At 39.5% G+C, this 27,312-nt stretch overlaps 1 protein-coding gene across 1 annotated transcript in view; it reads left to right on the top strand.

The window, feature by feature from the left end:
• Positions 1-2,158: 2,158 nt before the first annotated feature.
• The window catches only part of ptgir (prostaglandin I2 receptor), a 26,511-nt gene continuing 1,357 nt past the window's right edge, over positions 2,159-27,312 (top strand). Inside the window, exons 1-3 of the mRNA XM_004543663.5 lie at positions 2,159-2,391; positions 2,586-3,620; positions 25,413-27,312. The exon at positions 25,413-27,312 is cut by the window's right edge and continues 1,357 nt beyond it. Coding sequence (XP_004543720.2) covers positions 2,790-3,620; positions 25,413-25,700 — 1,119 coding nt within the window. The 5' untranslated portion in view covers positions 2,159-2,391; positions 2,586-2,789 and the 3' untranslated portion in view covers positions 25,701-27,312. The remainder of the gene's footprint in view (positions 2,392-2,585; positions 3,621-25,412) is intronic.

Genomic DNA, 27,312 nt, shown 5'->3' with positions numbered 1-27,312 from the left:
GCTGTCCATAATTCTTCCTGTCATTACACATCTAATCATTTCATCCAGCTGTTCTCCCACTCATAATCATTATCAGCCTTCTAGTATCCATTCTGTCTAGTTATCTATCCATTCACCCACTCACTCATTTATTATCCAAAATATCATTCCCTACTCTACTTATCTATTCATCTACCAATCACCCACCTACAGTCCTCTCACTAATCTGTCCATCATACAGCATTCTTCATTTTTCCAGTATTTTGCCATCCATTATTTCTTATTTTGAGTACATATTTCATCTGAACTGTAGTTGCCAGATCCATCTAGTCATTAATTAAGATCATACAAGCAAACACCTACAGCTTTGATTGTAAACCAAAGCTTTGCTAAAGCTATTATAAACTGCTTATGTATCTAAATAAGCAGTTGTTTAAATTTACCAAGTGTTATGATCTTGGCGCCTCAGTTGCTATGTTCACAAACTCATCTGATGGTTTGAGGAATGTTTGCAAGTATGTCTGCATTTGTTTTTAGCTTCTTTGTGTGTTGTTTATTTAAAGTTGCTAGCCTGGTTTGCTTTATGGGCAAAGCAACTGTAAACAACTCAAGTGCTATCCAGATCTCAAGTTGGTAGTTAACAGTAAACTTTGTGAGGGAGGGAGGGAGGGAGGGAGTGCTTGAATGCTGGAGAGATGAAGTGAAACTGAGAAGGCTGAAACTGCATGTCTGTATTAGCTGTGTAACTCTGCAAAACTCAACAAAGTATAACACAAGGAGAAATCTGATCTGCATTACTCTATCCATAATTGAAGCTTGGCACTTTGCTGTTATGAATATGACTGGTCAGCTACAGAAACAGCAACAGGAAGCAAGCGTGAATAGGATTACTCTGAGAGGAAAGTGAGCAGTGAAATGTAATTACTATGTTGCAATTTGTATTCATGGCTATTGTTTGTGATGACTCTATTGTTAGTATCCTTTGTAGGTGTCACTGAAACAAACCATTAAGGACTAAAGTAATAGCACATGAGGGATGAGGGTTTTTATGTTTTTCAGCAAACATCTCATCCCAGCTATTTTCCTTTGATTTGCTGATGAAAACAGTGTGGCAAAATGAAATAACAGCGTCTAGTGTTAAATGTATTGCTCTCCGATCATTTCTCCTCAGTGGAATCCAAGCGCAGCCTGCACATACATCAGTCAAGAGAATGGCCAGTTAAGGAAGATATAATGATAACATATGACTGTGTAAACCCTTTTATATGTTTTTGTGTGTATAGGCGTCATGGAAGAAACAATACATGTAGTAATACGTGGCCAACATGACATGGACAAATCAAAGTGAAGCACTGTTTCCAGAGCAAACACACTTGAAGGATTAACCTCTGTATTTACCCCCCGCCCTCTCCTAATCAGTATTTTACAGACTGTACAAATAAAACAGAAACTACAGCTTTCACAAATTAAGCATGAACCAGTGTGGAAGGGCTGAGGCTGCACCCATCACAAAATGCTCAGCCAGTGTGCACTGGCTCTCTCTCTGCATCGCTGGACTTGTGCTAAAGGCTGCATGAATGTAAGCAAGCAGAGATTGAGGCTATTCAAAGCACCTTCATAAAAATGAATGTCAGACTCTGCCAAACCAAATACTTACACAAAAGACTGATTAAACATTTTGTTCTTAGCTCACATCAAGACGAAGTCTGTGTGTCAATCTAAGTGTGTGTGTGTGTGTGTGTGTGTGTGTGTGTGTGTGTGTGTGTGTGTGTGTGTGTGTGTGTGGGAGCGTGGTCCACAAATACATATGCTGTCAGTATCTTGTTCCTATTTCTTATATATAGACCAACCACAGTTAAGTTTACTTTAGCTCACTGCAGCCTAGACTCCAGGTATTATTTAAATGGTTCACAATGGATAAGTTAAGTTGTACCCCCATCTTTATTAGTGATTTATGATATATCAATCACTAAATATTTCGGTGCAAATGCACACTATCTTGAAATCTACACCATCTTAGAACGGGAAGGGTTAATAGTCACTAGAAAGCACCGAAATTCTATTGGATTTAAATACGGTTTTGCATCGGCTCTAAAGTGTCCTGTTGCTCAAGATGTCATCTGAGTCACAAGTGCAGTGGGAGGGACTATAGCCTAGACTGCATCGATCCGAAACCGGTTAGGAGGCACAACGACAACAGAGAGATAAAGTTTGAAGGAGAAGCGCCGCGCCAGCAGTCCTCCTCTCCGTCCGTGGATTCATTCTGTTTTTCCGACACTTCCAGCAGCGGTACATTTAAACCCAGCACACCAGAGCAGACTCGTGCTACCTTTAATGATTTACCGAAAGGGGAAGAAATAACTTTCAAGTACTTTTTATGTGTTGGGGGCTTTCTGTCAGATCCAGTAAAAGGTGAGTCAGTATTTCTTAGTAAAATTTGATATATTTTAAGCGTTTCAATGTGATGACGTAAGAAGAATCAGAAAAGTGTGGCTGTTTTGTATTTTGTGAAAACGTGGTTAGGGTTTCCCATAGATTATAGCTTTATGTTTATGAGAACTAAAGATATGTATTCGTTGTTTTCTTTGTTTGTTTTTGGTCCACAGAAAGATTTGAAAACTGTCTACAAGAAACAACCAGAGGAGGCTTCTGATATTTTGATTCAAAACAGGATTATGAGTCTCACCACACGTCTCCTCTGTCTTACGTCTTGCCAAATGTTGCTGTCAAGAGGACAAGATTTTCTATTGATGTCTGGGAATTCCTTATTAATTCCACACTGAGGGGGTTATTATTTTCTTCTCAACAAGATGAACAATAGCATTGTTTCAAATGAACCATGTAACCATACCTGCATTGTGGGCCGTGATGGCAAACCGGCCACAAGTATCATCATGTTTCTGCTTGGTGTTGTCGGAAACCTCCTGGCTCTGTTTATCCTGGGAGTGCATCAGAAGGAGCATCGCTCCAGGTCCTCTGTGTTCTGCATCTTGGTAACCGGCCTGGCTCTCACAGATCTTCTGGGCACCTCCCTTCTAAGCCCACCTGTATTCATCTGTTATGCCCGTAATATGTCCCTTACAGACCTGGGCGGTAAAGGACTGTGTAACCTCTTCGGCTTTGCCATGAGTTTCTTCGGCCTTGCACCCACGCTCATCCTGTGCGCCATGGCTGTGGAACGCTGCCTGGCCATCAGCCACCCTTACTTCTACTCTGTACACATCCGCCGCAACTTTGCTAAATTTACCCTTCTCTTTATCTACCTATTTTCTGTGGCCTTCTGCCTACTGCCGTTCGTTAGTTATGGTAAATTCAGGCAGTACTGCCCTGGGACATGGTGCTTCATTGACATGGATGCAACTGAGGATGAACAGGCCAACTTGGTTTTGGCTTTCTCTCTGTCCTACTCCTCCCTCACGGCACTGCTGATCTTTGCAGTGTTCGTGTGCAACGGTTCCGTGATTATCACCCTTTGCAAGATGCACAAGAGCCATAAACTGCGCCGTGGCTCGGTCGGGTCAACGGGCAGAAAGAGGAGGCTGAGCCTGGCCTGGTTTGGCCAGGGAGAAGAGGAGATGGATCACCTGGTGCTGCTGGCGCTCATCACTGTCATCTTTGTGGTCTGTTCACTGCCTCTCACTGTGAGTCTATATTTGACCTTCCCTCTGTGCAAGCTACTGATATTATGTTGTTTTTCCTTTTAGTTTTACTACACAGTCACATTTGAAGGAGAGGTGACACACTGATTGCTTTTATGCAGTTTGCTGAAACATGACCACAGCTCCCCAGTGAAATGAAAAGAGGTTACAGCAGTTTACAGACAAAAAGGGGAAAGTTAAAGAAGGTTTAGTTATTGTTATCATCATTACTGGCCTGTAGTGGATGTTTTTGTGCACAATCTGCAGCGATGATAGATAAGTCTGATGTAATCTGTAAATAAGATGGATGGAGCCACCTGACTTCATGCATTGGTGAGTGCTTTTTAAGGCTCAATTTTAGCGTTGTGGTCTTTGCTTTGTTCCTCTCTTGGTGCAGGAAGTGAAAACATTCAGCCAAGAGGGTGAAGTGTGTCAGGCTGCAAAAATGCTTATGTCTGCAAAAGTCCAGGCATTCTGCATTGTAGTCTGAGGTTGGACTCACTTTTTGATCCTCAAGTGCCAATTTAAGGAACTGGAGATTTTGGCACCTCAGTGTTGGTAGGTGGTAGGTGCTCAGTAGGTGCTGTTTGGTGGCAGGCAAAGTTTACAGGAGTAAGGTCATTTTAGCCTCAGGGTTTCCTAACTTTGTGTGCATCTAATAAAGTGAATTCCTTTCCCCCCTTCTGTAATTATTATGGACATAGCAAGCTTTTGGTGGCATGGCGACGGTTGATGTTTTTGTAAGTTGTGGCATGTGTTTGTCTGCCCTGTTGAAGTCTCCTTAACGGTTGTGCTTTGCTAATGAAAGGTGTGTCCCTAATGGCAGCCTTTGCCACACAAAGCACACTGTCGCTGCTTGTGTGTTTGTGTTATGCATTTTTCTTCACAGCTCGGTATCTGCCTCTGTTTAAGAGGAGTGTGCCTACAACCTGACAACCCTGGCAGACTGGTCCGGCCCTGCCTTTCACAGAGGATGTGTGAATCGTGTTATAAAGGCATTCATGTGCTGTCATATGTATATTAGCCTTTTTTAAATTCTTAAACAGACGGTTTCATGATAAATTAGTTTACAGGAAGCTGAAAATGCATTTTGTCACGCTTGTGCTATTCACCGTCTACTCACCATCTGCTTCGTGGTGGTTTGTGGTAACATTTGCCCTAAAGCTTTGACTAACCTAGGGTCCATGTGATTGTACTTGCCCTGAGTTATGGTTAAGAGTGACAGGGATGACGATACATACTCGTTCACACTCTGAGTAAGATTCCAGGAAACTCCAACTTCACCGCTTGCAAGCACACGGTCCTCCTTTTAAGAAGTCATGCAGACAGTTTGTGTTTCAGTTTCAAAGTTAAAAATAGAAAATTGTTTTACTTTTGAGCTTTCCTATGTATTTCTGTAATTGAGCTTTGTTTTCGAAAAAGTCAAATTTAGCCTAACGTTAAGTTTTGCTATCAACGTGCTTAAATTATGAGCTTGATATCCGTTGTGTATATGATGAAAGACAATGTTGCAGCAGCGTCTCAGCAGACGTGTGTGCATGTATGGTTGTTCACATTGTGGTTTTGATTGTCGTGTCAGAGCTTCCAGACAGATGTAGGCTCATGATTAATAATGGTCGGTTTGCCTGAGGCACAGCAGATGTGGGCAGAGAAGTCTGAATCTGTTCATTGCAATGAAAACAATGTAGAGTTCAAGTGTAATTTTTATTCTCAATTTCTCTGCTTCACTTAAGAGGTATACGGTCTTCATTTGGTCATTAATTCTTGCACTTCTACAACAACAATGTGCAAAAAGAAAAAAGAAGAAATAAAAACATTGAGCATGTGTTTCCGGTTAGTGTTTGTTGTCTCAGATCACTTTTGAGGAACTGAATATACTTTAAAGAATTGGGTTTTCTTCTGTGGCTCTGCACTCCACTTGGGTTGATGTAGGTGAGATGAAAAGCAGGCACTGGAAAATGAACACTTACATTTTTAAATTTAAGTTTGGCAGGGAATATCAATATTTATCGTATCACGACACATTCATTATTTTCAATGGTCTTTGGCTCACAGGTATAAATAATGTGTGTGGACTTTGTATTTACAGATCACATTTCACAATCTTGCATCCGCTGAATGGCTTTTGGACACTAATAAATGAAGCGGTGTTTTCTCTGCATTTTTCTGAGGTCTGGTTCTGAGTACGGCAAGATTAACTATTAGTGTTGCAGACAGAGAGGTGGTAAAACACGATCTATGAGACAAAGAAGGAAAGGCAATGTATGTCTAGTTTACTGTTGCCTGGCTCGCATAAGCATTATTTAGCAAGTTTGTCAAACTATGACCCTGATCTTAATGTTATCTATTACCTCCCACTCACACTTTTAATACCGTGCAATTGATGCAGACAGCTGGAAACTATTAGGTTCAGTTATCCAATTAGAGCTAATCTCAGGCAGACACTGACACATTGTTACAGATTTATTGTCAAATTTATTGCCAGTATGCTCTCTGTTGGTTGTAAAATGTTTAAAAATACAGCTATGAAAAACAAAAATCATCTCCTGCTGCTGGAAAGGTTTTAAAGCGTTCTCTCAGGATTATGCAAGTTGATACTGCTGAATTAACAGTAAAATGACTGTTGCATACTGCCATTGAAGTTTATAAGCATTAATTGACAGCTCAATAAGAATCATGTGAGTATTTAACCTATTGTAATCTCTATTTTAAAAGCTGTTTCCTCCAGTCTACAAATCGATGCCCTTCATAGTGTCACTATGGGAACTCCTGAAGCGACCCATCTGGTCAATACCTGGCTCAATAAAGTTGTTTTCGCTAGAAATTTTCCCAATTATCCCATTTGTGAATAATGAAAAACAAATGGCAGGCTTTTGGTTTTTCCTGTTTTTTAGGGGGTTTTTTAAGTGAGCAACTGTATCAGCAGCAGCATGGGCTCGATTTAATCACTAATGTTTTAACTTATTCATAAAAGGTTTCCATTAGGGCAGATGCCATATGCCCATCTCAATCATCAGATCTGTATTGATTCCTGTGTGTGTGGTTAGGGAGTGCAAAAAAAATCCATGATAAATTCCAGCTAGCCGCTTTTGAAAATATTATTTGTATCTAAAAAAAATAAATAACAGCTGGAATGAGGTCATACTAATTCTTCAGTCATTGATCTTCTGAGTAGTTTTACCCACCATACGGCCGTCTAAGTAAGGTGGAAGGCTAGAGGCTGGGAAGTTGGAAATTGAATGACAGTAAATGTCACCCTGTGAATGTTGTTTCCTTCTTTTCAGTTATTTAAATAATAAAGTTATTTGTTTTAATCGTTTTCAAACCATCAGCGTTCTGATATATGACGTAGGGATCCAAAATAATTTGCTAGTCTAAAAGAAGGAAAAGCATCAGAAAAATTTACAATGAGCACACTTTCAATGGACAAAGTTAACCATTGTCCAATGAGCTCCATGAAATATGAGTCAAGTTTCTTGATAACCAAACATGTTTTAAATGTAGCTGAAATGTGCGTCGTGTATCAGATTAGCACACACAATGATTAAATTACAGTGTTTGGCGAGCTTTAACAGTGCTAGCAGCAAGAACCTCGGTTTCTGCTAGCATCATTATGCGGTTACACATTGCTTTGGCTGCGTGGTTAGATTCCAGTTTATTCTGACAAAGCCGACGTATAAGCTGCTCATTTTTTAATATCTGAGTACTGCAAAACAGCGCTGCTATCGTCTGTTTACTTTCCCCCGTGCTTGTGTACATCTTCCATTCACAGAGAATAATACTTTTACCCAAATATTATTTCTAGTACGGACCATCAAGACAAGCAACGTTTAAACATCTAGTCGACTAGTCGCCCACAGCCGCAGTATAAAGTTTGGCATCTCCTTTGCACATTTGTCAAATGTAGACCAAAGATTAAACACTGCTTAGTGGCAGTAGCAGTGAAATAGCAAATAAAAATAAAATTTCCATTTTTATTTTGTTTAAAAAATGAACCTTTTTCTTTTTGATTCTTCTCACAGTAGATACGTCATGTTACCGTTGATTTAAGCGCCTCAATTACTTTAATGTTAAGTCTTTGGACTTCATATAACTCCTGTTGAACCCTGTCTCTCTTTCACTCTGCTGGGGCTAGTGATATACAAATCTGACAGGAGCACAGTTTGTTCTGTGATTTGAAAAAAAGAAAAATGGAAATATCAACTTGCTTCCAATAGCTGTGAGCTAACTGGGCAAGAGGGCTGATTGCTGGGAAGATGATGAACAGCAGGCAGCTTTAACACATTTACAGGGCATCATTCCTCCAAGAATCATCACAGCGCTTCATAAATCTGGATTGTTTGACAGGCCTGGACAAGAGAAATCACACAGAGTGAAGTTTTCAAAATGCTATGTGGAACAGTATGCAGCACACAGTTCTTCTGTTAAAAGACACAAAAATTTCATTGGTAAACTATTTGTCAGGTCATAGATTTAAGAAAGATTGAGGTATTAGTTAACAAAATGTTATGAAGACAAATTTCACAGGATATTCTGCTTTTAGTTCAAGAACATTTAGATGCATGTTCGTTGTTCCCCTGCAGGACTTAAACAAGCGTACAACTAAATATTATAACAATAGTTTCCAAACCGCCTGGAGTTCTTACATGCATTAACATGCCCAGTCATAGCCAAAGCCTGAATGCCATTGAAAATATGCAGAATAACAGGCTTTTGGTGTTTTTTTCAGGGCCACTCCTATTTGCATCCAACTGGATCCAGATTGAGAAAATTAGTGTGGATGAAGAGGGGAATTTCCCAAATCCAGACAGATCCAGAAGATTGAAGTTAAAATGCCTTCCAGAGGTTGTCTAAAATTAAACCAAAAGTTGGGAATCTCAGTTGAATTCTTTAATTCTACTAAACTACCAACTTGAGCGACTAGCTGGAGAAAGAACAAGAGCTAAGCATCCAGAAAGATCTCACACAAACACCAGGTGAACATGCAAACCCCACATAGAAAAAATAGATGGCAGACTTGAACTCAGGTCGTTCTTGCTGTGAGGCAACCGGGCTAACCACTGTGCCACCTCTATAAGCAATGCACTTGTGTTTTCTTGTTAAAACCTCCTGCACGACCCTTCTCGCTCCCCATCTTCTCTATGGGAAAACTGTTTCCACACCACGTAGGAGCGAGGACAGGAGGAAGCATAAACTAGAATGGAAAGCACTCTGTGTGACATTAGCATAGGATACCATTACCTTTGCATGTGTTTAGGTTGTTGTTAGAAGCACAGTCCACGCAGCATGGGCGTCGTACTTACATGTGTAAAAGTACTTATGCTATGACAGAGTTGAAAATAAGAACCTTTTTTGTTTCTGTGGTATTTTAACCCTGTTGTGAGGTTTAGTGTTGTCTCTAAAAGGAAAGATGATGCTTTGCAATCAGCAGCTGACTTTGTGAAAAGAACAAAGAGGATTCCTTTCCTTTGTGCCTATAAGCAGATGCAAACATCTTTACAGTGTTGGGGAGTTTCCTTGAGAGATTATTAGTTGTCTTGTTGAAACTATATTGAGTCAAGTAATTGTAATTGCTTCATCAGAGTAAAATGTGTAATTAATTACTTTGGATTGCTTTTGTAAAAGTGGGCACTGGGGCATCTTCTTTTTGCTGCTGGTAAACACGCTCTATGTTGTACACTTAAGGCTTTTTCTGATTACAGAATGGAAACATTGTTAAAGTTTAACCACCCACAAGAAAAAAAGGGCACCAATAAAATAAAATAAAAACTTAAAAATTAAGCACGTATTGCCTGATCAATCAAGTAATTCGTTCACAAAAAATATGTAAAACAATTTAATCAATGTTTGTTTCTATTTCTACACAAACAGTTTTATTTTTAACATACATAACATACTCAAAAGTAACTCAATAAAAACAATAATTGCTATAAAATAAGCATTTATTTTGTGCACATTACAAATGCGCATGCATGTGCACGCATTTATTTGTATTTCAGTAGTCAGATGGCTGCGGGCTTGTTGATCTTGCTTTTCTTTGTACTACCTGTAGTTTTATCCTGTTTGCCTTACCTTTGAACTCATTCTGAAATCGGACAACATATGATGCCAACGAATCTCCTGAAGAAACCTTTTGATGTGCCAGTTAAGTGTGGGAGCTGGAGAACATGGCTTTGGGCTCCAGTACAATAGGAAGTGAGCAGCTGTGGAAGAGGTCTTTAATGGCTGAGGAATAGAATGAATGGAAGAGGCTAAAGACAGATGTGGAGCAGATGGGGGCAGCTGCAGCAGTCATCATCTGTTCATGTGTTTTTGGTTCCCCGAATGAAAAATTGTTTGTGACTGATGATGATTATGTGCTTAACTGAACCTTGTACTGTACTCTGCATGCTTGATTGAGCTCGAAATGCTTTGGCACTGTTAATGAATACCTTTAGTAGATACTTTTTTAACAGTCTTTTTTGTGACTTTCAACTCTGAGAATGTGAGCCATAACTATAGCTGCTTATTTGCACATCCAACAAGTGTGAAGCAGCCTAAGCACTTATTTAATGTTGTGTTTCTGAATGCGTCCCTCAGTTGTATCCCCGTGACCAACTCCTGAAGTAAAAATAAATCTGTTCCTTTAGCTGCTATATGTTCTGTTTACCATCTAGTTTCTGACATTTTTGGTCTGCTGTTTGGTGCAGGCTAGGTGACTCTCAGAGGATCTTCTTTTGTGCTGAAAACAGCTGTCTTGAGTCTGGCTGATAATTCACTGTGGATTTGTGGCTATGAGAGACTCTTCTATACAAGTCATTTTTTGTCTCAAATCTAAACGTCAAAACAGTGATTGTTGCGCTTTTGTGCGTCATTTATTTCCTGTATATGGCACTTTTTTTTCTCTGTCCTTTGAATGATCTCTCTACTTCCAGCCAGATTGTCTACCACACATTTCTCTGCAGTTACATATTGAATACTTCAGTGGTAAAACTGGAAGGACAAGACATTATGAAATGTAACAGTTTCACACTACCGCTGCACTCTGGCTAATGCTTGAGGTTACAGGCCCCTTAATTCTGCAGAATTTTTTTAAAGATAATTGATGGTAATACAGCTGGAGTCTATCCCACCTACCACAGGGCGAGAAGTGGGAGTACACCCTGGACAGGTCAGTCTAACCAAGGCCAATACAGAGAGGCAGGCAACCAGTTGCACTCACAGCTGGATTACCCAGCAAGAATTATTTGCTATTATTTATGGTAGATACAGTAAAATGTCTTGTAGAGGAACCAGTGATCCACTGTATGATTCTATATGTGTTTAGGCTGTTAGTATTGCATATACATTTGTTGATAAATTTTCTTCCTACTGATCTTACTGTGCATGGTCACTAAACCTATGTGGCTGAGGCCTTGACAATTAAAGCAAAAGATCAGCAACTCTAGGAAGGATTCAGTTCTTTTTCACTTGCCAATCCCTATCGGGAACATAGGCATTTGGTCCAAACAGATGCAAGGTGTCATGCTTTGGTGTGCCTGTGTGCATACAAGAGAAAGTACCAGCACCCCTTTTTTCAGTTAGCCATTTGCTGCATATACATTCACTTTGAGAGCTCTTGGTAGTTGGGTAGCTTTTTTTTTTTTTTGCCACGTGTGTGCACAGTTATTTGCCTTTCTGTCAACAGTGTCATTGTTCACACGCTGTTGTGTGAAATGTGCTCCACACCCAAGTTTAGAGTTTCTCAACCTTAGGGCTTGTGTAGTCGCTTCAGATTGTGAGGAAAGTCACAAGACGAGGAAAAAGTTTATATAGAACAAATGATATAAAATGATATGTTGGTACATACAGTAATCACATTTCCCCCAGGCATACATTGTGTAATTAAAAATGTATTTTTGATTTGAAAAACAGAGGTGTGACTTTTTCATAATGGCTCCACAGTGTAGTGGTTTACACGTTCACCTAACAAGCAAAAACCCCTGGTTTTATATGCAGGTGGAGACACAAATCTCCGCCCTGGCATCCAGAGTTAATTCAAATCCATTTTCATATCCACTTATCAAAACACAACCACTTATCTGTGTTTTACAATTGATAATTAGCTTAAGTAAACACAGCTAAGTCTAGTCTCCTTATGTTAGCAGCTCCAGAGAACAATAGGATTCTTGTTTTATACTCCGCCTTGTTTGCAGCATTAGGAGATAAGCGACCTGGCACAATGGCACAGCAGTGAAATACAACACCCTCATATCAAACAGACGATAACAATGGCAGAATAGGCAGAGCATCTGTTGATGTGCTGAAGGACACTTGAAAAGGGAAGCAGTTGACACTCGAGTTCAATAATGTGGTGAAACCCTTGCTGCAGTTAAAAACCATTATCATAGCGAGGCTGGTTTTTAGCGCGGCCAACTAAATGACTGCTTCGGGTGATCCCTGAGTTGGCCACGCTGCCTGCTGGAGGGGCCCCAAAAGAGGAAGGAAGAAAAAAACTTTGTGAACTGTAAAAACTGTTAACAGTTCGGTCAACAGTCTACAACTGACTGACTCTCACATAACCTGCTTTTAATTTAATCGTCCAGCTGAGTAAGAATCATGTATGACTAACCAGGTTACTGATATTTCTTGTAAAGACCTTTCTCATCTCAGTAAATCCTATTAATGTGTGTATTTTATGTGCTCAGGTGTGCCCTCAGCTTGGGTCATGAGGAAGTCTTTTGAAGTCTTTTAAAGAGAAAAGAAAATCTCCATGAGAAAGCAAAATAATTTTGCTAGTGTCACAGTGAAAAATGTAATACAAATTTCTTGTTCTAACTATTCAACACGGAGACAGGATACGTCAGCATCTGTACTTTCCACACATCTCATAAAGTTATAGAATTACAATGAAGTCATTGATCTAGGATATCAATAAATTAAAAAAATGTTTGTGGGTGGAACTGATGGATGAGGGGTGGGGGGGACACATCAATGAATCCTCTTTATGATTCTTTCCAAAATGCATTTCAGCTGTGCGTGGATTAACTTCTGCCTTCAAACACATCTAAGACAGAGTATGTAGACAACAGGGACTAAACAAACGAAACAACATAATTGCAACCAGACAGTAGTGACGAGTTGGTGGTTTGAAATTTTGGGGGTCACTGCACCCTGGCTAATGTTTACTTCTGCAGCGAACTTGAGAATATGATGGGAAGTTTCCTCTGCTCTCATCTTCTCCCAGAGAGTCCTGCAAAATCCTAAAAATACATCATGTCGGCAAATAGCCAGTCCACATAGGGTGTATTTGTATAGTTTTAGATGTGTGACCCTCACTGATGGAAATGAGACTTAACTTCCTAAGTAGAGGAACTGTTTTTTTTTAAATTACAGACAAGTTGCTGTTGATAAAAATTGTGCACAAGTGACATGGCGAGGTACTTTTTTAATTGTGTTTTTTTTTTCTGTAACACTCAAACTGAAATGAATGCATGTAGTTTAAAAAGCTGTGATATAAAATATCTAACTTTCTTCTTCCTGTCATGTTTCTTCTACACAGAACAGAACTAGAAACCGAAACAGAATCATTCAAAACTTTTATTCAACAGCTATTAAGCGATAGTTAATGAATAACATGTGTGTGTGTGTGTGTGTGTGTGTGTGTGTGTGTGTGTGTGTGTGTGTGTGTGTGCGAGCGCGAGCCTGTTATCTGGGAATAAAGACTGAAAACATAAGGAATCAACTAGCTGGCTTCACTTCTCACTCTTTGTGTACATTATGTCTCATTTGGTTAATCTGTCTCGCAATTGTGTAACAGTTAGCTTTGCGTTAGAGTCTGTTCTGTGTGCTTCGATAGTGCCGTAATCCAGACTTCAATCCTTGTTATTATCTTCTGTTTGAGAGGTTTCCTTTGATGCTGCTATGCTGCTGATCCCCAGCTGACACACACCCAGCACACAGCCTGGCACGTAGATTCTTGGTCCCAGCAGCTCAGTGGGAAAAACTAAGAGATGGACAATGACAAGGACTCATGCTGAATCACAGCTGTTCTGATCAGGATGCCAGTTATAAATTTAATCAAAGATCCAAATAAACATTCAAACACAGCACTTAGCAATAGTCACTTACAGACTTCATAAAGGAAGTGCTTTGTGGTTATTTGGAGCTCGCATTAGCAGGATAAATTAATTATGCAAACCGCTTTGATAACCTTTAAAACTGCACCATACAGGGGGTGAAAACCACATAGCGATGCAGGTGTAACTCTCTTGGCTGTGTTTAACCAGAATAGTGTTGCAATATTGTTGCTAATATGCTGCGCTTTTATTTTAATGAGGTTTATAATGCAGTGTTTTTACTATAATAATGAAGCTAATCCCAAAAATATAACAACTAAAGACGGTGAGGGATTTATTTGGCTTTGGTTTGCTGTTAGAACCAGTTTGGAAAAGCCCAAAATAAAGGCCTGCTGTGCGTGTTAAGACCTGGAATTCTTCTTTGTATGTCACGCGCTCCTCGTTGTGGACAGCATCCATTCATTTAGTAGTGCTAAAAAATATCCAAAATATAGGGCGAGAAAGTAGGTCTATGATTTACAGAATTATAATATGGTAGCTCAAAAGACAGGCTTAATGTAAGTAATGTATTCTTTCGTTTATGGTTGCGTCTTCAGAACGTTGAAAGTTTTTGGAAACAAACTAATTTAAATGTAAAAAATGCATATTTTACTTTCACTCTCCTGTCACTGTTGTGCAATAAAGGTGATGAGCTGGATCAAAATGAGCTCAGTTAAAAAAGGTCGACTTTACCTTGTGCGAAAGTGATAAAAACACACAGTCGCTTCCAGTGATGTTTGTCTAATAAATATAGTCAACACAAAAGCAACAGTTGTCAGCTCAACAGACTTTATTGGCATTGCAGTAAAGTGAGGAAATCACCTGTCACCTGCTGTGGGTGGAAACAGTGTGCTAATCATAACCTCCTGTTTTTATTTTACTGCTGTATAGATTCATAACTATATGAAAGTTAGTTTGGGATGACAAGCAATAAAATAATTCTGTTTTTTGAAAGGTCGTCTGAATCGTGGCTTTATCAGCTACAAAGTGCTTAAAACATAGAGCGCTCACCGGCTACCTCCACCCCAGCTGGTTGTGTCACCCTTTGACTACGTGACCATGTCACATATCATCACATCACCAGAGTTAATATAATGCCATAACAGGGATGGAAGATCAATAAATCAAACAAAAAAATAGGACTGATCAAGGGCGTAGATTTGGTTTTGGCCTTGGTGGGGACCGAACTCTTTTTTCCTTTTTGTCTCTGCTTCTTGATAAAAGGAGGAACACACTTGCCTACATATGCTATTATACATGCTTTTAAACCATTTACAATCACAATTCATAGTTTTATATGTGAATTATATAATGTTAAATTACTATTAAACAAATCACTGACTAAGTATTTTAGGCTTTAGTTTACTTCAGCCATATTCCATATAAATCAGGTATCATACAAAAATAAAAACAGCTTCAAATACAGTCATGACAATAAATGAATATGACTTTAAGGACTTAACAACATTAGTTCAGTTATAGTACACCAACATCTGTTATACTTTGGCACTAAGGCACACTGAATGACCTGGTGGTTTTTGTCCATAAACTACTCGTCTAAGATCACCACAAAGTAAAAGATCTCTCAGCAAAATTGTGCAACATTTTAGGCACCATTGCCCCGATCAGATCAGTGAGCTGGGATGTTTTATTCTAAACACGAACTACTGTTACAGCAACAGACATGGACTACTGGTGTCCCACACAACAACTCAATGTCCGCTATGTGAAGCAGCCAAACACATGCCTGCTCCTCTCGTTAACTGAGATAAACTGCTGGCATGTTTGTTTTACATCTATACTGTCCAGTCTCTCCTGGTGGACATACAGCAGTATTGTTTAATCTCATTCGAGTCCTTGTTGACCTTAGCCATCTTTTTAGTCTTCTGAGAGCACTGAAGCTTCTTTCAGCCTCAGTACCTGCGTTTTATCCTCAGATTAAAATTATTATTTTGATGTGCCTCACCTTTGGCCCTGGCTCTTCCCCTCTGACTGCACTAGGACATATTGCCACCTGATAAAATAACACATTGATTTGTGCCATTTAAAAAGTGAGACGTGTCAATTCAGATTCTTTGTCAAACATACACTAATGAATCAATTTACATCAGCAGCCTAACAATCGTCATGATAATAAATACTATTTAATCTACAGCACCAAATCATCAGTCAGTCACCTGTGACCTCGCCTCTTCACCTCTGTCCGAGCTACAACATGGCAGAGCTGCCTCTGTCACCTGATGAATAACAGTGAGACATTCCACATACATGCAGTCACACATGTGCTTCAAATACAGCAATGAACCAACAAGTCATCATCCAACTTCACCTGTGACCTTGTGTCACCATTACTCTCTGAGCTTTATGTTGGTTCTTCTGTCACCTGACAAATAGGACGTACATGACAATAAGAATACAATGTGAAGCTGCTTCAGTGTTTCTGTCAATTTGTGCAGATCTTGACTCATCAGTAATGTTTGTAGGGTGAGTGCATTTTTAAAACAATTTGTGCAAACTGCACTACAAGGTGGAATATTTGTAAAATCATGACTACCTCATGACATTTTGTCTCAAAAGTTAACCCTATGAATATGTCAGTGCCGTTAGGATGAAATTATTGTGTCACCAACATTTTAACGTTAGACATATAATTCTAACAGCCTCTGTAAACTAATATCCTGGCTGCTCGAGGCTGCTGTTTTCTCTGACAGTTTCAATCAAAATTAGAAATGCTGCTCTGAGACTGAGAGAACTAATAGTGCTGCATGTTGTGCAGTTAGTTTCCAACTGAAGAGGAGGACGGGGACAGGTGCTGCTAGGGCGAGAAAGACGTCTCTCGCAGAGTGCTGCAGGCAGGCAACATGCTCAAATAGCGCACAACGTCAGTTTTTTTTTTAATATATGATTATTCTGCATTATTAAGCAATAAAAACAAGTTGTCTGATGTCCTCTAATCATTATGAAGCAATATGGTTATGTTATTATTACAATTACATAATACAATTATATATTGTATTATGAAATGCAATGAAACATTAAGTTTTTGTACAGAGTATCGGTATCGGATCAGTATCGCCGATACCACCCTGAATTTTACTTGGTATCGGATCGGAAAGGAAATCAGTGGTATCGCACATCACTACTGCTAAAACTAAACAGAGCTCCCTGAAAGGCTCAGCCAATCACATTGGCCATATTTGTCACATGACGTAGGACTCCAGTAGAGGACGTAATTGAACTCTTTCTGCTCCGCTGGGTGAATGAGACACTGACACATCGTTTTTTCTTTCTATCGGGTTTGTTTTTCTTTACTCGAATAGATCAAATTATTGGTGGGGACACGTACCTTCCGACCATGCCAAATCTACGCCCTTGGGACTGATGTTTTAAAGCAACAGCAAATTAGTTCCAGTGGATGTTTTTCACTGCTAACAGCAACAAGGGATTTAGTTCATAGTCCTCGGTTATATGCGGTTAATTTACATGGATGACGTCCAGATGGCTCTCTGTGAAAGAATGTCGCAACCAGGATTAAATTCATCTGGCTGCACTAGTGACATTAAACACAGCCTCAGTCAACAACAGTTACACTTTACTGTGAGCAATTCTGTTCGATTTGAAGTTATTTCAAAAGATACACTCCTGCTGTTTTCAAAGGGCATATATGACCCTGTCAACAATACACGAAAGCACAGTAGCATCATGTCTGTGAAGGTTCTCAGTCATCCAGGTCACCGTAGTCTAAGGAAAGAAAAGCGTCTGGACTTCTTTAAGTTTCTTGAAGTTTTAAGTTTCAAGAAACTTAAAGAAGTCCAGGCGCTTTTCTTTCCAAGCTCTTTAGACCACAGCAGCATCAGATACAGCAGAGAAAATGAGCATTTTTATCTCCAATGAAGAGGAAGTGTCGGTCTACAGCTTCTTCTGTTGTAACACTCTCAAGGTTTTGTAATTTGCCCAGCTAAAACACTGTGCCTCATATTTTACACTGTCCAGTTTGAAAAGTGGGGTTTTATGGTTTCACGGTTACTTCCACTTCCTCTTTTGGGGAGTTTGAGAAGTGTAGTTCTGACACCAGCCTCTTTTTGTCAGTTGTTAAGCAAACGACAACTCCTACACATTTGGCACATCCTGCTCCCGAGACAGGATTTAATTGTGAGAGAGTTCAGAGTGACAGCTTTATTTGGCCCTGAATTCTAAAGAGATTATAAAGGTTTGTCTTAAAACTTTTATGAGTTTTCCACGAACTTAGAAAGCATGTAATGTATAAGACATTGTGTACTATTTAAAACAGGAATCATTTTTTTGTGATACCAAGGCATGCGTGTTAAATGTAATATTACTTTGCCCTGTGGTCTTTGCAGACAGTTGAATTGATGTGTGAGTGTTCAGAGAGTCCGTTATTCTCAGAAGTCATTTATAGATGATGATCATAAAAGGTTTAATGTTTTCAGGTGCAGTAGTTCACTGTAGTGTTGGGCACATCTTAGAGAGGAAGCTCACTAATGGACCGTAAGTGTAGACAGTGTAATTCCCCTGATGAAGCATGTCTGATTATATCAATATAGACTGACTATACTACCGTCACTTATTGCAGCATATAGTTTTTTGTCTTCTGGAAATGTCTTTCATGGAAATGAACAGCTTAATAATAATCTCCAAAGACTGGGATGTGTTTTCTGTGAAAAAGTCAGTAAGGAAAACAAATGTTACCATTGAGCCGTTGTACATGCACGAGAGATGTATATCCTGCAGACGGTGTCGGCAGGAAACACCCACTCATTTTTCCTCTCTGTACGTTCTCCTTAACCTCAAATGTCAGAAAACACGCAACAAAAAAACCTGTCTACCCTTGCATTATAGTGCCACACTGAATAATTCACCAACTACAAAAACAAAACAACTTCAGGATCTCAGGAGATAATCATCCTCAGAGATAATCATCCTCAGACAGCCTTTATGTCACTAAGCCTCGTGCTGCTCTGTTTAAGGCGTTCAGGAGAAATAACACAGAAAACACTCCTGCATAGCTGTTAGTGGAAATCCTATAATCTCCAATGATCAATGGATCAATGAACTTTAATGTGCTGTGGTGAACCTTTCGCTGACCTTCCAGCGGAGTTACGAGAAAATAAATCTGCTGTCATGTTTTGAATGAATCTTTTGATAAATACACACGGGCAGAAAACAGGGATAAGGTTCGTTGATGTGTGAAGTTGAAGAGAAGTGACAACTCGGAAAACTAAACAGGGGAAAAAACACTTGGGTGAACTCACATTTCCACCAATTTACTGCATGTGGAAAAATGTCACTAAAAGTAAAAGATTACTTTCAAAAATAAAGCCACGAATATGTACACAGTTCAGCAATATAAATAAAGAAAACACTGAAAGGTGAAGCGAAACATAGTACGGTCCTGGTGTTTATATGGACGTTATTTTAACATGTGCCACCCAAACCAAGTGTATCCTGTGTTAATGGCACCTTACATGCACATGTGCCCCCCTTTCCCTACCAGGACAGGGCGTACATGCAAGCTATACTAAACAAACTGGCCAAGAACAGTTCAAGGAACACAGAGTCCTTGCTGTGCATCCCACAAGACCCAGAAGCCCTTCTCCCAGTGTTGTATGTTAGGCATGGAAAAACACGACTAAAGGGAGTTGCACAATAAAAAGGCCGTTCATTTTTCTGTCATGGCTCATCTGTGCGTAGTTAGTAGTTTTTATGATTCACCTCATTTAAAGTGCTGAATGAATCAGATGCCTCCATGCTATGCCATGGTTATAAATCTTTGTACAATTACCTTTCAATCAATCAATCAATCAATCTTTATTTATAAAGCACTTTTCATACAAAGATGTAGCACAAAGTGCTTTACATGGTTAAAAGCAGCCAATCCCACCCCGCCCTCCAACTCACTCCCCACACTCTCATTAACATAAACGATCATGGATACCCATATGGAAAAGATATATATAAATCTTATAAAGTTTGTATCTGTCTTGTGTGAAACTTGTATGAAAAGCATATAAGAGTGAAAACAGATATAAGATCCCTTGAAAAATTATATAATGAAACTTGTATGTTTTGGATACTTACTAAAACAATGTATGAAAGTAATGAGAAAGTGGCCACTTTCATGAGTAAATCATATAAGTTTTTACTATTTCTTTTCCATATGGCTACATACACACACACACACACACACACACACACACACACACACACACACACACACACACACACTTAAAGAGTAAAATTGGGCAGCCACGGTCGATCACAGCCCCGGTGCAGAGAGCCCCATCCGAGGAATCTTTGTCGCTGCACTAATGCAACCTTTTGGCCAAAGAACAGAAATACAGCAAAGTTTCACGCACCTTTGGTAAATTGTGCTCTCGTGCTGTTGCCAACTCTACAACCCAAAATGATTCATTTGTTTCCAAAAAAGCAAGACGAGAGCGTTAATCAAGCTCAAGCCTATAAATTTATTCCATGGAGGATGGGTGTGTTAGATTTCTCTTAAAGACTTAAATGAAGTGAACCAAAAAGTCTGCAAATGACTCACTATTGCTTGTAAAGGCTAACAGCTGTAAGCAAGTTATGAAGCTGAAGGAAACAGAATATCATCAGTGTGAGCATCGCTGAATCACTTCAGAGCAAAATGTAAGTGAATGAATCAACCTGAGGCAATAAGGTCGCACGTGTTGTGTTACTGCTAGCTTACCCTTGAAGGGGATGGCTACGGTGAAAGGCTTTTACTTTTAAGGTCAGGTTCAGATCAAATGTTAGGATTCGGCAAATAGTGAGTAGATTCCATGAAATGACTGTAAGTGTGACGTCCTCTGAAATGATGATAACACAAAACTGTAAGTGCAGAAATTTGTTAAACAATAATGTTTGTGGCAAACATCAGTACACATTAAGCTACTTCCATACTTAAACCTGTTAAAATCAGTGCTTTTGTATTAAGAACAGATCAAATGAGTTCGTGTATTGTAAATTGTGGGAGTCATAGCTTTAGATTCGTGCAGATCTAGCTCAAGCTATGATCAGTGTTACTGACACAGGCTGTGTTTTTTTAACGGAAACACTCTGAGCGACCTCACACTACACAACACGCTTTCCATTTCCTGAAAAGCAAGCAGCCGGGGGGCAAACACTGGGGTGCATTAGGTAACTAAAGAAGCAGCTGTTTTCTGTAGAAGTTAAAGAAGCACAAATATTGAATACAAACATGTAAGAAGCTGCACATACGATGTCAGTTTTGTATTAATAGTTAATTTTCTCCAACTAAAAAAAAACAAAACAAATATTGCAGGTTTAACAGGCACCAATGAGATTGATATTGAGCTTCTCTTCTTACTCTAGGAATAAGTAAGTAATTACGCATATTTTCCAAAAATCTTAATTCCTTCAGAGACTGTAATCGATCTGTAAATGATTTCTAAAAGCCCCGTTTTCTCTGCACTGTCTGATCTAAAGTTTCAGAATAATCTGCAGTGAAACAGGATCAGGAAGACAGAGTTAGGGGAGTCCACTAGGACAACACGATAGGCAGTAATGGGTTGTAGAGTGTAGAAATCCATTATGTGGTCTGTTTCCTGAATGAAGCAGCCATCATCAACCATCTTACATGCAACCTATGTGTGTCTTACATGCCTTATTTACAACAGATGGCCTGGATCCAGGTACATGAAGACTGTCAGAACAAAGAAGCGAGATCCATAAAAAACAATTTGAGCAAAATAAAACAAAAGCAAAATCTCCAAAACAAAATACGGGTGGCCTAAATAAAGGATAACTGCATCTCCGGTCAGACCAGAGCAAATGATGCCACGTGCCTCCTCATCTCCTCTGTCTTTCATCACTACCATGACCCAGAAATCAATCTAAATATGCCATGCTGAAGGATGTCTCAATTCCTAAAATGCATCTGGCAGAGAGGAGAGAGGAGGCTTGTCGGACGAGTTTTATTCGAGGGTGCACAGGTGTTGCATCCTCTGCTAACGTGCGTGACACGGCTGGAACATACAAACCATGGCATTGGTGGGGCGGGGGTCTGTAAATAAAGGAGTCTCTTCATTCATTCAGATTGTCTAAGCATCTAAGCAAAAATACCTCATTTTGTTATATGCCTGTTGCCTTGGCTCCACTCTCTTTGCATCTCTGCTGGGTAGGATTAAGACTTGAGGAGAGGTGGTGAGGGAAGGAACTGAGGATTGAGAAAGCTGCATGCAGGCAAGGTAAAACCATACTGAGAAGTCCGAGGGCTCTTGAAATGTCAAAGTAAAATAGGCTGGATGTGAAACCATCAGCTGAAATATAATAATAATAGTCTGGTACTTGTCTGGTAACAGTGCCCTCCAAAGCTTTCTGCGTATAATTGTGAAATGTTTAAAATCCATCGATTTCTTTACCTGCTTTAAAAGAGTATTTGGTTAAAAGGTAAATATCTCCATGGCTACAAAAGAGACGAGGTTCTGTTTCATTCAGTATTTGTCATTACAATTTGCAAGGGTGTGGGTGGTGATAGGTGAATGCAACTGCACATGTACGGCACTTTGTTGGCTAGATTTATATACGGTACATATATAATACATTATATGTCTTCATCACGCCTTCCCTGCAGCTCCCTGGTTCTCTGTTCTCCTAAATAATCCCCCATGATGCTTTCCCTCTATGTCTGGCCTGCTCTTTAAGCACAGACAGATCCATTAATATGCTCCTGTTTAAGGAGAGCCTGACATGTCATCAGTTTTGGCCCCACAGCCTGTAGTGCTTTGAGTGGACGGCTCGTGATTTGTGTTTGTCTCTGTGGGGCTTAAAGCCTGCCGAGAGCACCATAAGAGGCAGGGTGGCATGTAGGGAGCAGAAGCATGAGCGAGGGTGGTAATGTGGCGTGAGACAACAATAGCGAGGAAGGTAGCAGAGCACACGAGTCTGTTTGAAATGTTTCTGGCAGCGCCGCGTGATGAATTAAGGGTACCATAACTTTGCATTGAGCACAAGAAGCATTTGTCATTGTGTTTGTTAGTGTGTTTAATGCCAAGATTCATTTTTGTTTGAAACATTAAATCAAATAAGAAATTATTGCCAGCATGAGACCTTTTCCTAGGTCAGAAGCCAAAATAGTTAAGGGTGTTGTTGTATTTTCTTTATCATTCCTACGAACATCTTTCTCTATGATTCTCCAGAGCTTTTAAAATGTATCTGCCACCAAATTGTGCTGACATCTGTACACTCGGGCCCTTTTCCACACGCACACACGATACATAAATCTTGAGTTTACTAAATTCAAATAAACAGTTTGAATTCAGTAATCTTCCATTTTTCAGCGTGTATATCAGTGTAACCTTTGATGCCTAGGCAACAAAAGCCAATTTTAAGACTAGTAATGTACGTGATCTACGCTGGCAATCACAAAGCAGTTAACAGCCGCTTCACGCAGTGATGAATTAAAAAAAATTAATTTTCAACTAACAAAACAAACATTCAAAACTCTCTGAATACTTCCAGATGAGTTTATTAAATAACCGCTCCCCAATTTTTCAAAGTTTTATTACCGCTCTTGATGCTGCAGTGACTTCCTGCTTACATACTTTGGGTGACTATTTTTCAAGTTTGCTGGCATTTCATTTACACACAGTCGACATTGATAATTTTATTGAGTTCCAACTCCATCTCGGAAGCTACTGGTTTTTACTAAAGCTGGAATTTTTTTATTTTTTATTTTACTACCAGTTGCTACTAATGTAGTAACAAGGAGGAGAGAAACTTACTAATAAAGTGGTGGCAGCAGGTAAATTGTGAAATTTTGCAGTCTACGCCTGCAAAAAAGGAAACGTGTTGTGTGAAAGGAAGTTGAGGACACACTAGCTCAGATGTGTTATCGTAAAATCCCTCCGTGTCTTATCTGCCATTTATTAAGCCTGTGAAATCCGCTAGAATCTGCCAGCATCAGTTGTGCAATTCAAGAAATTTTAGACGACTTAAAATTGCATGATTACTTCCTAAAAAGACAAAAACATCTGGAGAGTATTTCATTCCACGCTCAACTGTAACTGCTACTGACACATGCAGGATGACGGCTCTCTTCCAGGATTTTGATGTTGTTATACCGTTGAGCTCAACCCCTTTCAGTAAAATCACATGATAAGTGCTGTTATTTTGGGTGTGCCTCTTCTCTTATTCTCTGTCTTTTTTTTTAAATTGTTTGTCATCGGCATACCCAGACATCTTTAGGTGAAATATCATGTTTGGTTGATTTTAGCCAGCTGATAAGTGTGCGAAGCATGCAGTCATGCTTGTGACTGGTCCCTGCACTGGGTCTGGACTCTCCCTCAGGCCTCTCTCATGTTTCTTGCTTATTAGTTTTCAGTCCAGTCCCTAGCAACATGGAAACATTTACACCGATGTAGAAAAGCAGTCAATCAGCAGAAGCCATTAATTAGGAGAATGTTTGTTGGATATTTCGTGGAGGAAATGGAGAATTGTTGATAGAGAATGGGAGTGAGGTGACAAAGATGCTTTGCCAGCTGCTGCTTCTCTCTCTGCCCTGGCTTTGTAGGCAGCCAGCTGCTGCTGTTGTCTGGCCTGCTTTTCTCCAGTCTGTCATACCATAAAGGTCAATACAGGAAAAAGATGTGGTTTTAACATGCTGCCTTATGTGGGTCTGTTTTCGGAACACTTTGTACATTTGAAACTTAAAGATGCGCTTACACAGAGTGTGATGATGCTGACATTTGTTAAAGCCTTGCACAGCAAGATGAACTGCCATCTCCTTTGACACTGATGCTGAACACGCAGTTGAGTTTTCATCTGGCTTTAGCAACAAAGTGCCGACGACTCTGCTCTATTTGCTGGAGGAAGCTTCGAATGGTCTCCATCCAGTTGAGACAACGTTTATTCTTTAATATCTTTAATCGTGTGCCAAAAACTTTCCGCTGTCAAGAAGTTTCCTCTCAAAAATTTGTATTAATGTTTTTAAAAATACATTGTTACCGTTTAATAACTTATTACTGTTTGTCTTCTTCTCCATACCTTTGTCTTCATCATTCTGGTACAAGCTCATCTTGGTTTCATCCGTTCAAAGATTATTTTAGAGAACTGTGTCGGCTGGTGTAACCAGTGGTTTGCACCTTGTTGTAAACTCTCTGTATTTCCATTCATGAAGGCTCTCTTTATAATAAAGTTTGACAATGATACATCTGCCTCCTCAAGAGATTTCTTGGCTCAGTTAGATGCTATGAAGTTGTTTTTCTTAACCTTGGAAATAATTCTGTCATCACGCACTTCAGTTGTCTTCTGTGGTCTTTCAGGTCTTTTGGTGTTGGTGAGCAGATCAGTGTAAAATTTTTTGTCAGCCTAATGATGACCTCCCGCACTTACACTAACAGTGAACAGCTATGACATACATATTCAGTACTTTGAAGGGAACAGGTCTTACCTGGCCATAAAACTGCTTTGATTGTCTCATTAATTTTGAACTTCTGAGAATGCAGAGCTGTATATAAAATAGACAGATTTTTATTTGAATTAAGTTGAAATTTTGCACTTCAAACACATCTTGATTGTTTAATTTACAATTCTACAAAAATTGTCTCTCTAACTGTTGACCTTGGCCTTGTAGAAGAGACGGTACAGAAACATTTACACTTGTAAACTGGAAATCACAGGAATTGCATCTGACCTTGACGCTCTCCCTGTCTTTTCTTTACAGATTGCAGGCTTTATCAATGCGATCCATCCATTTTGCGGTGACAAAGAGAACCTGACAGCTTTCAGATTCTATGCGGTCAACCCCATCGTTGATCCTTGGGTCTTTATCATCTGCCGCAAGTCCGTGTTTCGCCACCTTTGCTCTCTGCTGAGCTTCCGCTTCAGTAAAGGAGCCGTAAAGACGACAGCACACTGCGCTCTGTCTTTACCCCTTGACAATGTCATACAACGCAACCCACCAGACACGTCAGTTCCACCAACCAACATGTATTCCAATTTACCTCGATGACCCACAAAAACCCATGGCAGTGCAAGGTGATGGCCTGGAGGCTGGAGGACGTTTCTATATGGAAAAAAACATTTAAGGAAAACTCTAAAATGAAATGAATGTATGAATCCAAAATTCCTGCACCTAGTATTTGAAGGCACAAAGACAAGACTGTCACAATTTAAATCTACGCGCTGCCGTTGAAATTTCTCCCTTAACTTTGGAAAAAATGACTGCACTAACTGTTAACTTTCCACTAATGGACGGAAGTTATTTCAACATTGCAAGGGGAGTTGTGCCATTAAAACAGCACTGTGACTTGGGACTAAGGAACACTTACAGTCATGTCAGGCCCAAGGATGACATACTGTAAAATCTGAATATATGCAGTTGAGGAAAGCTGTATGGAAATGTATGAATGTATAGTTGTTGTTGTTTGAATCTCGATCAGTCGGCCCTTTCTTTAAGGCACAGTAAGTCAGTAAGTCTGTTAATGCATTATCTGTGTCTAAAGCATGGATGACATGAGATTCAGCTCACGCAACGTGCCTGCTTATACGGTTTATTTGGATGACATATGTGTGTAACAGATATACACGATTATTATTGAACTGTCCACTGCCCATAACCCAGAATAGCCTTAACAAGTCTGCCACCATGGATATCCCCATATGGAAATTAAATTAACTTACAGGAAATGTTTGTATTTTGTATGTCTTGAAAGACTTGTGTGTCTCATACTACAACTTATGTATTAAAAATGTATTTGTGTGTCATGAAACATGAATTAAAAAACATATGAATTAAAATTTAATCAAGTAAAATTTATTATGCATAAGAATAAATATAGAACTAAATCACAGTGTGATATATAAGTCTCATAGAACTTTCTGTATATTAGGAAACATTTACTAATGGAGACAATGGGGCTGGAAATTTATTTTCCATATAGGGGTGATCCAAGCTGAATGCTAATGATGTCAATGTTTGTTGTATGTGCAACATATGCTAATGTGTAGCAGATCCAGTGTTAGCAATGCTAATTACTAATGTGTCAGTGGTTATTATGAACGAGCATGAGTGTATCCAGTGAAGAACCCAAATTTGGTCAAAAACCAAAGCACTTGATATGGACACAAGTACTGGGCCACCTAAAGGAGCTGCTCAGGAATGGAAACACATACCATGAAGCTCCCCGGGCACTGTTCTCATGCTGATGTTAACTCTGAAGTTACTGAGTCAGCAGAGAGTTACAGAGAATTACCGACCTCGCTCGGTACCTTTACGTGGCCTGCTTCTTCATGACTGAGTTGTTGCGGTTATTTAATGTTTCCACTTGCAGTAAGATCACTCAAGAGGGAAGAGTTCTACAAACTTAATTGCTGCAGTGATGGTGTCCTATTACAGTACCTTTACTTGAATTCAGTGAGCTCTTTAGGACAACCTGCTTTCTCACAAGTGTTTTCAAAGGCAGTCTTCATGGCTAGGTGATTGATTTTGTAAACTTGTGGCAATGGAATAGAAAGCACCTGAATTTGAAGATTAACAGATGAAGCCTATTTTGTTTTTTTTGTCTATATAGTGTATTTTTATTTAAGACCAAAAATCTCAAACACAGGTTGGCACTAGACCA

Source organism: Maylandia zebra, linkage group LG14, assembly GCF_041146795.1.
Source record: "Maylandia zebra isolate NMK-2024a linkage group LG14, Mzebra_GT3a, whole genome shotgun sequence".
In the NCBI taxonomy this organism is placed as follows: Eukaryota; Metazoa; Chordata; class Actinopteri; order Cichliformes; family Cichlidae; genus Maylandia; species Maylandia zebra.
Note: the sequence above shows the minus strand (reverse complement) of the source record. Positions and strands in the feature narration are given on the sequence as shown.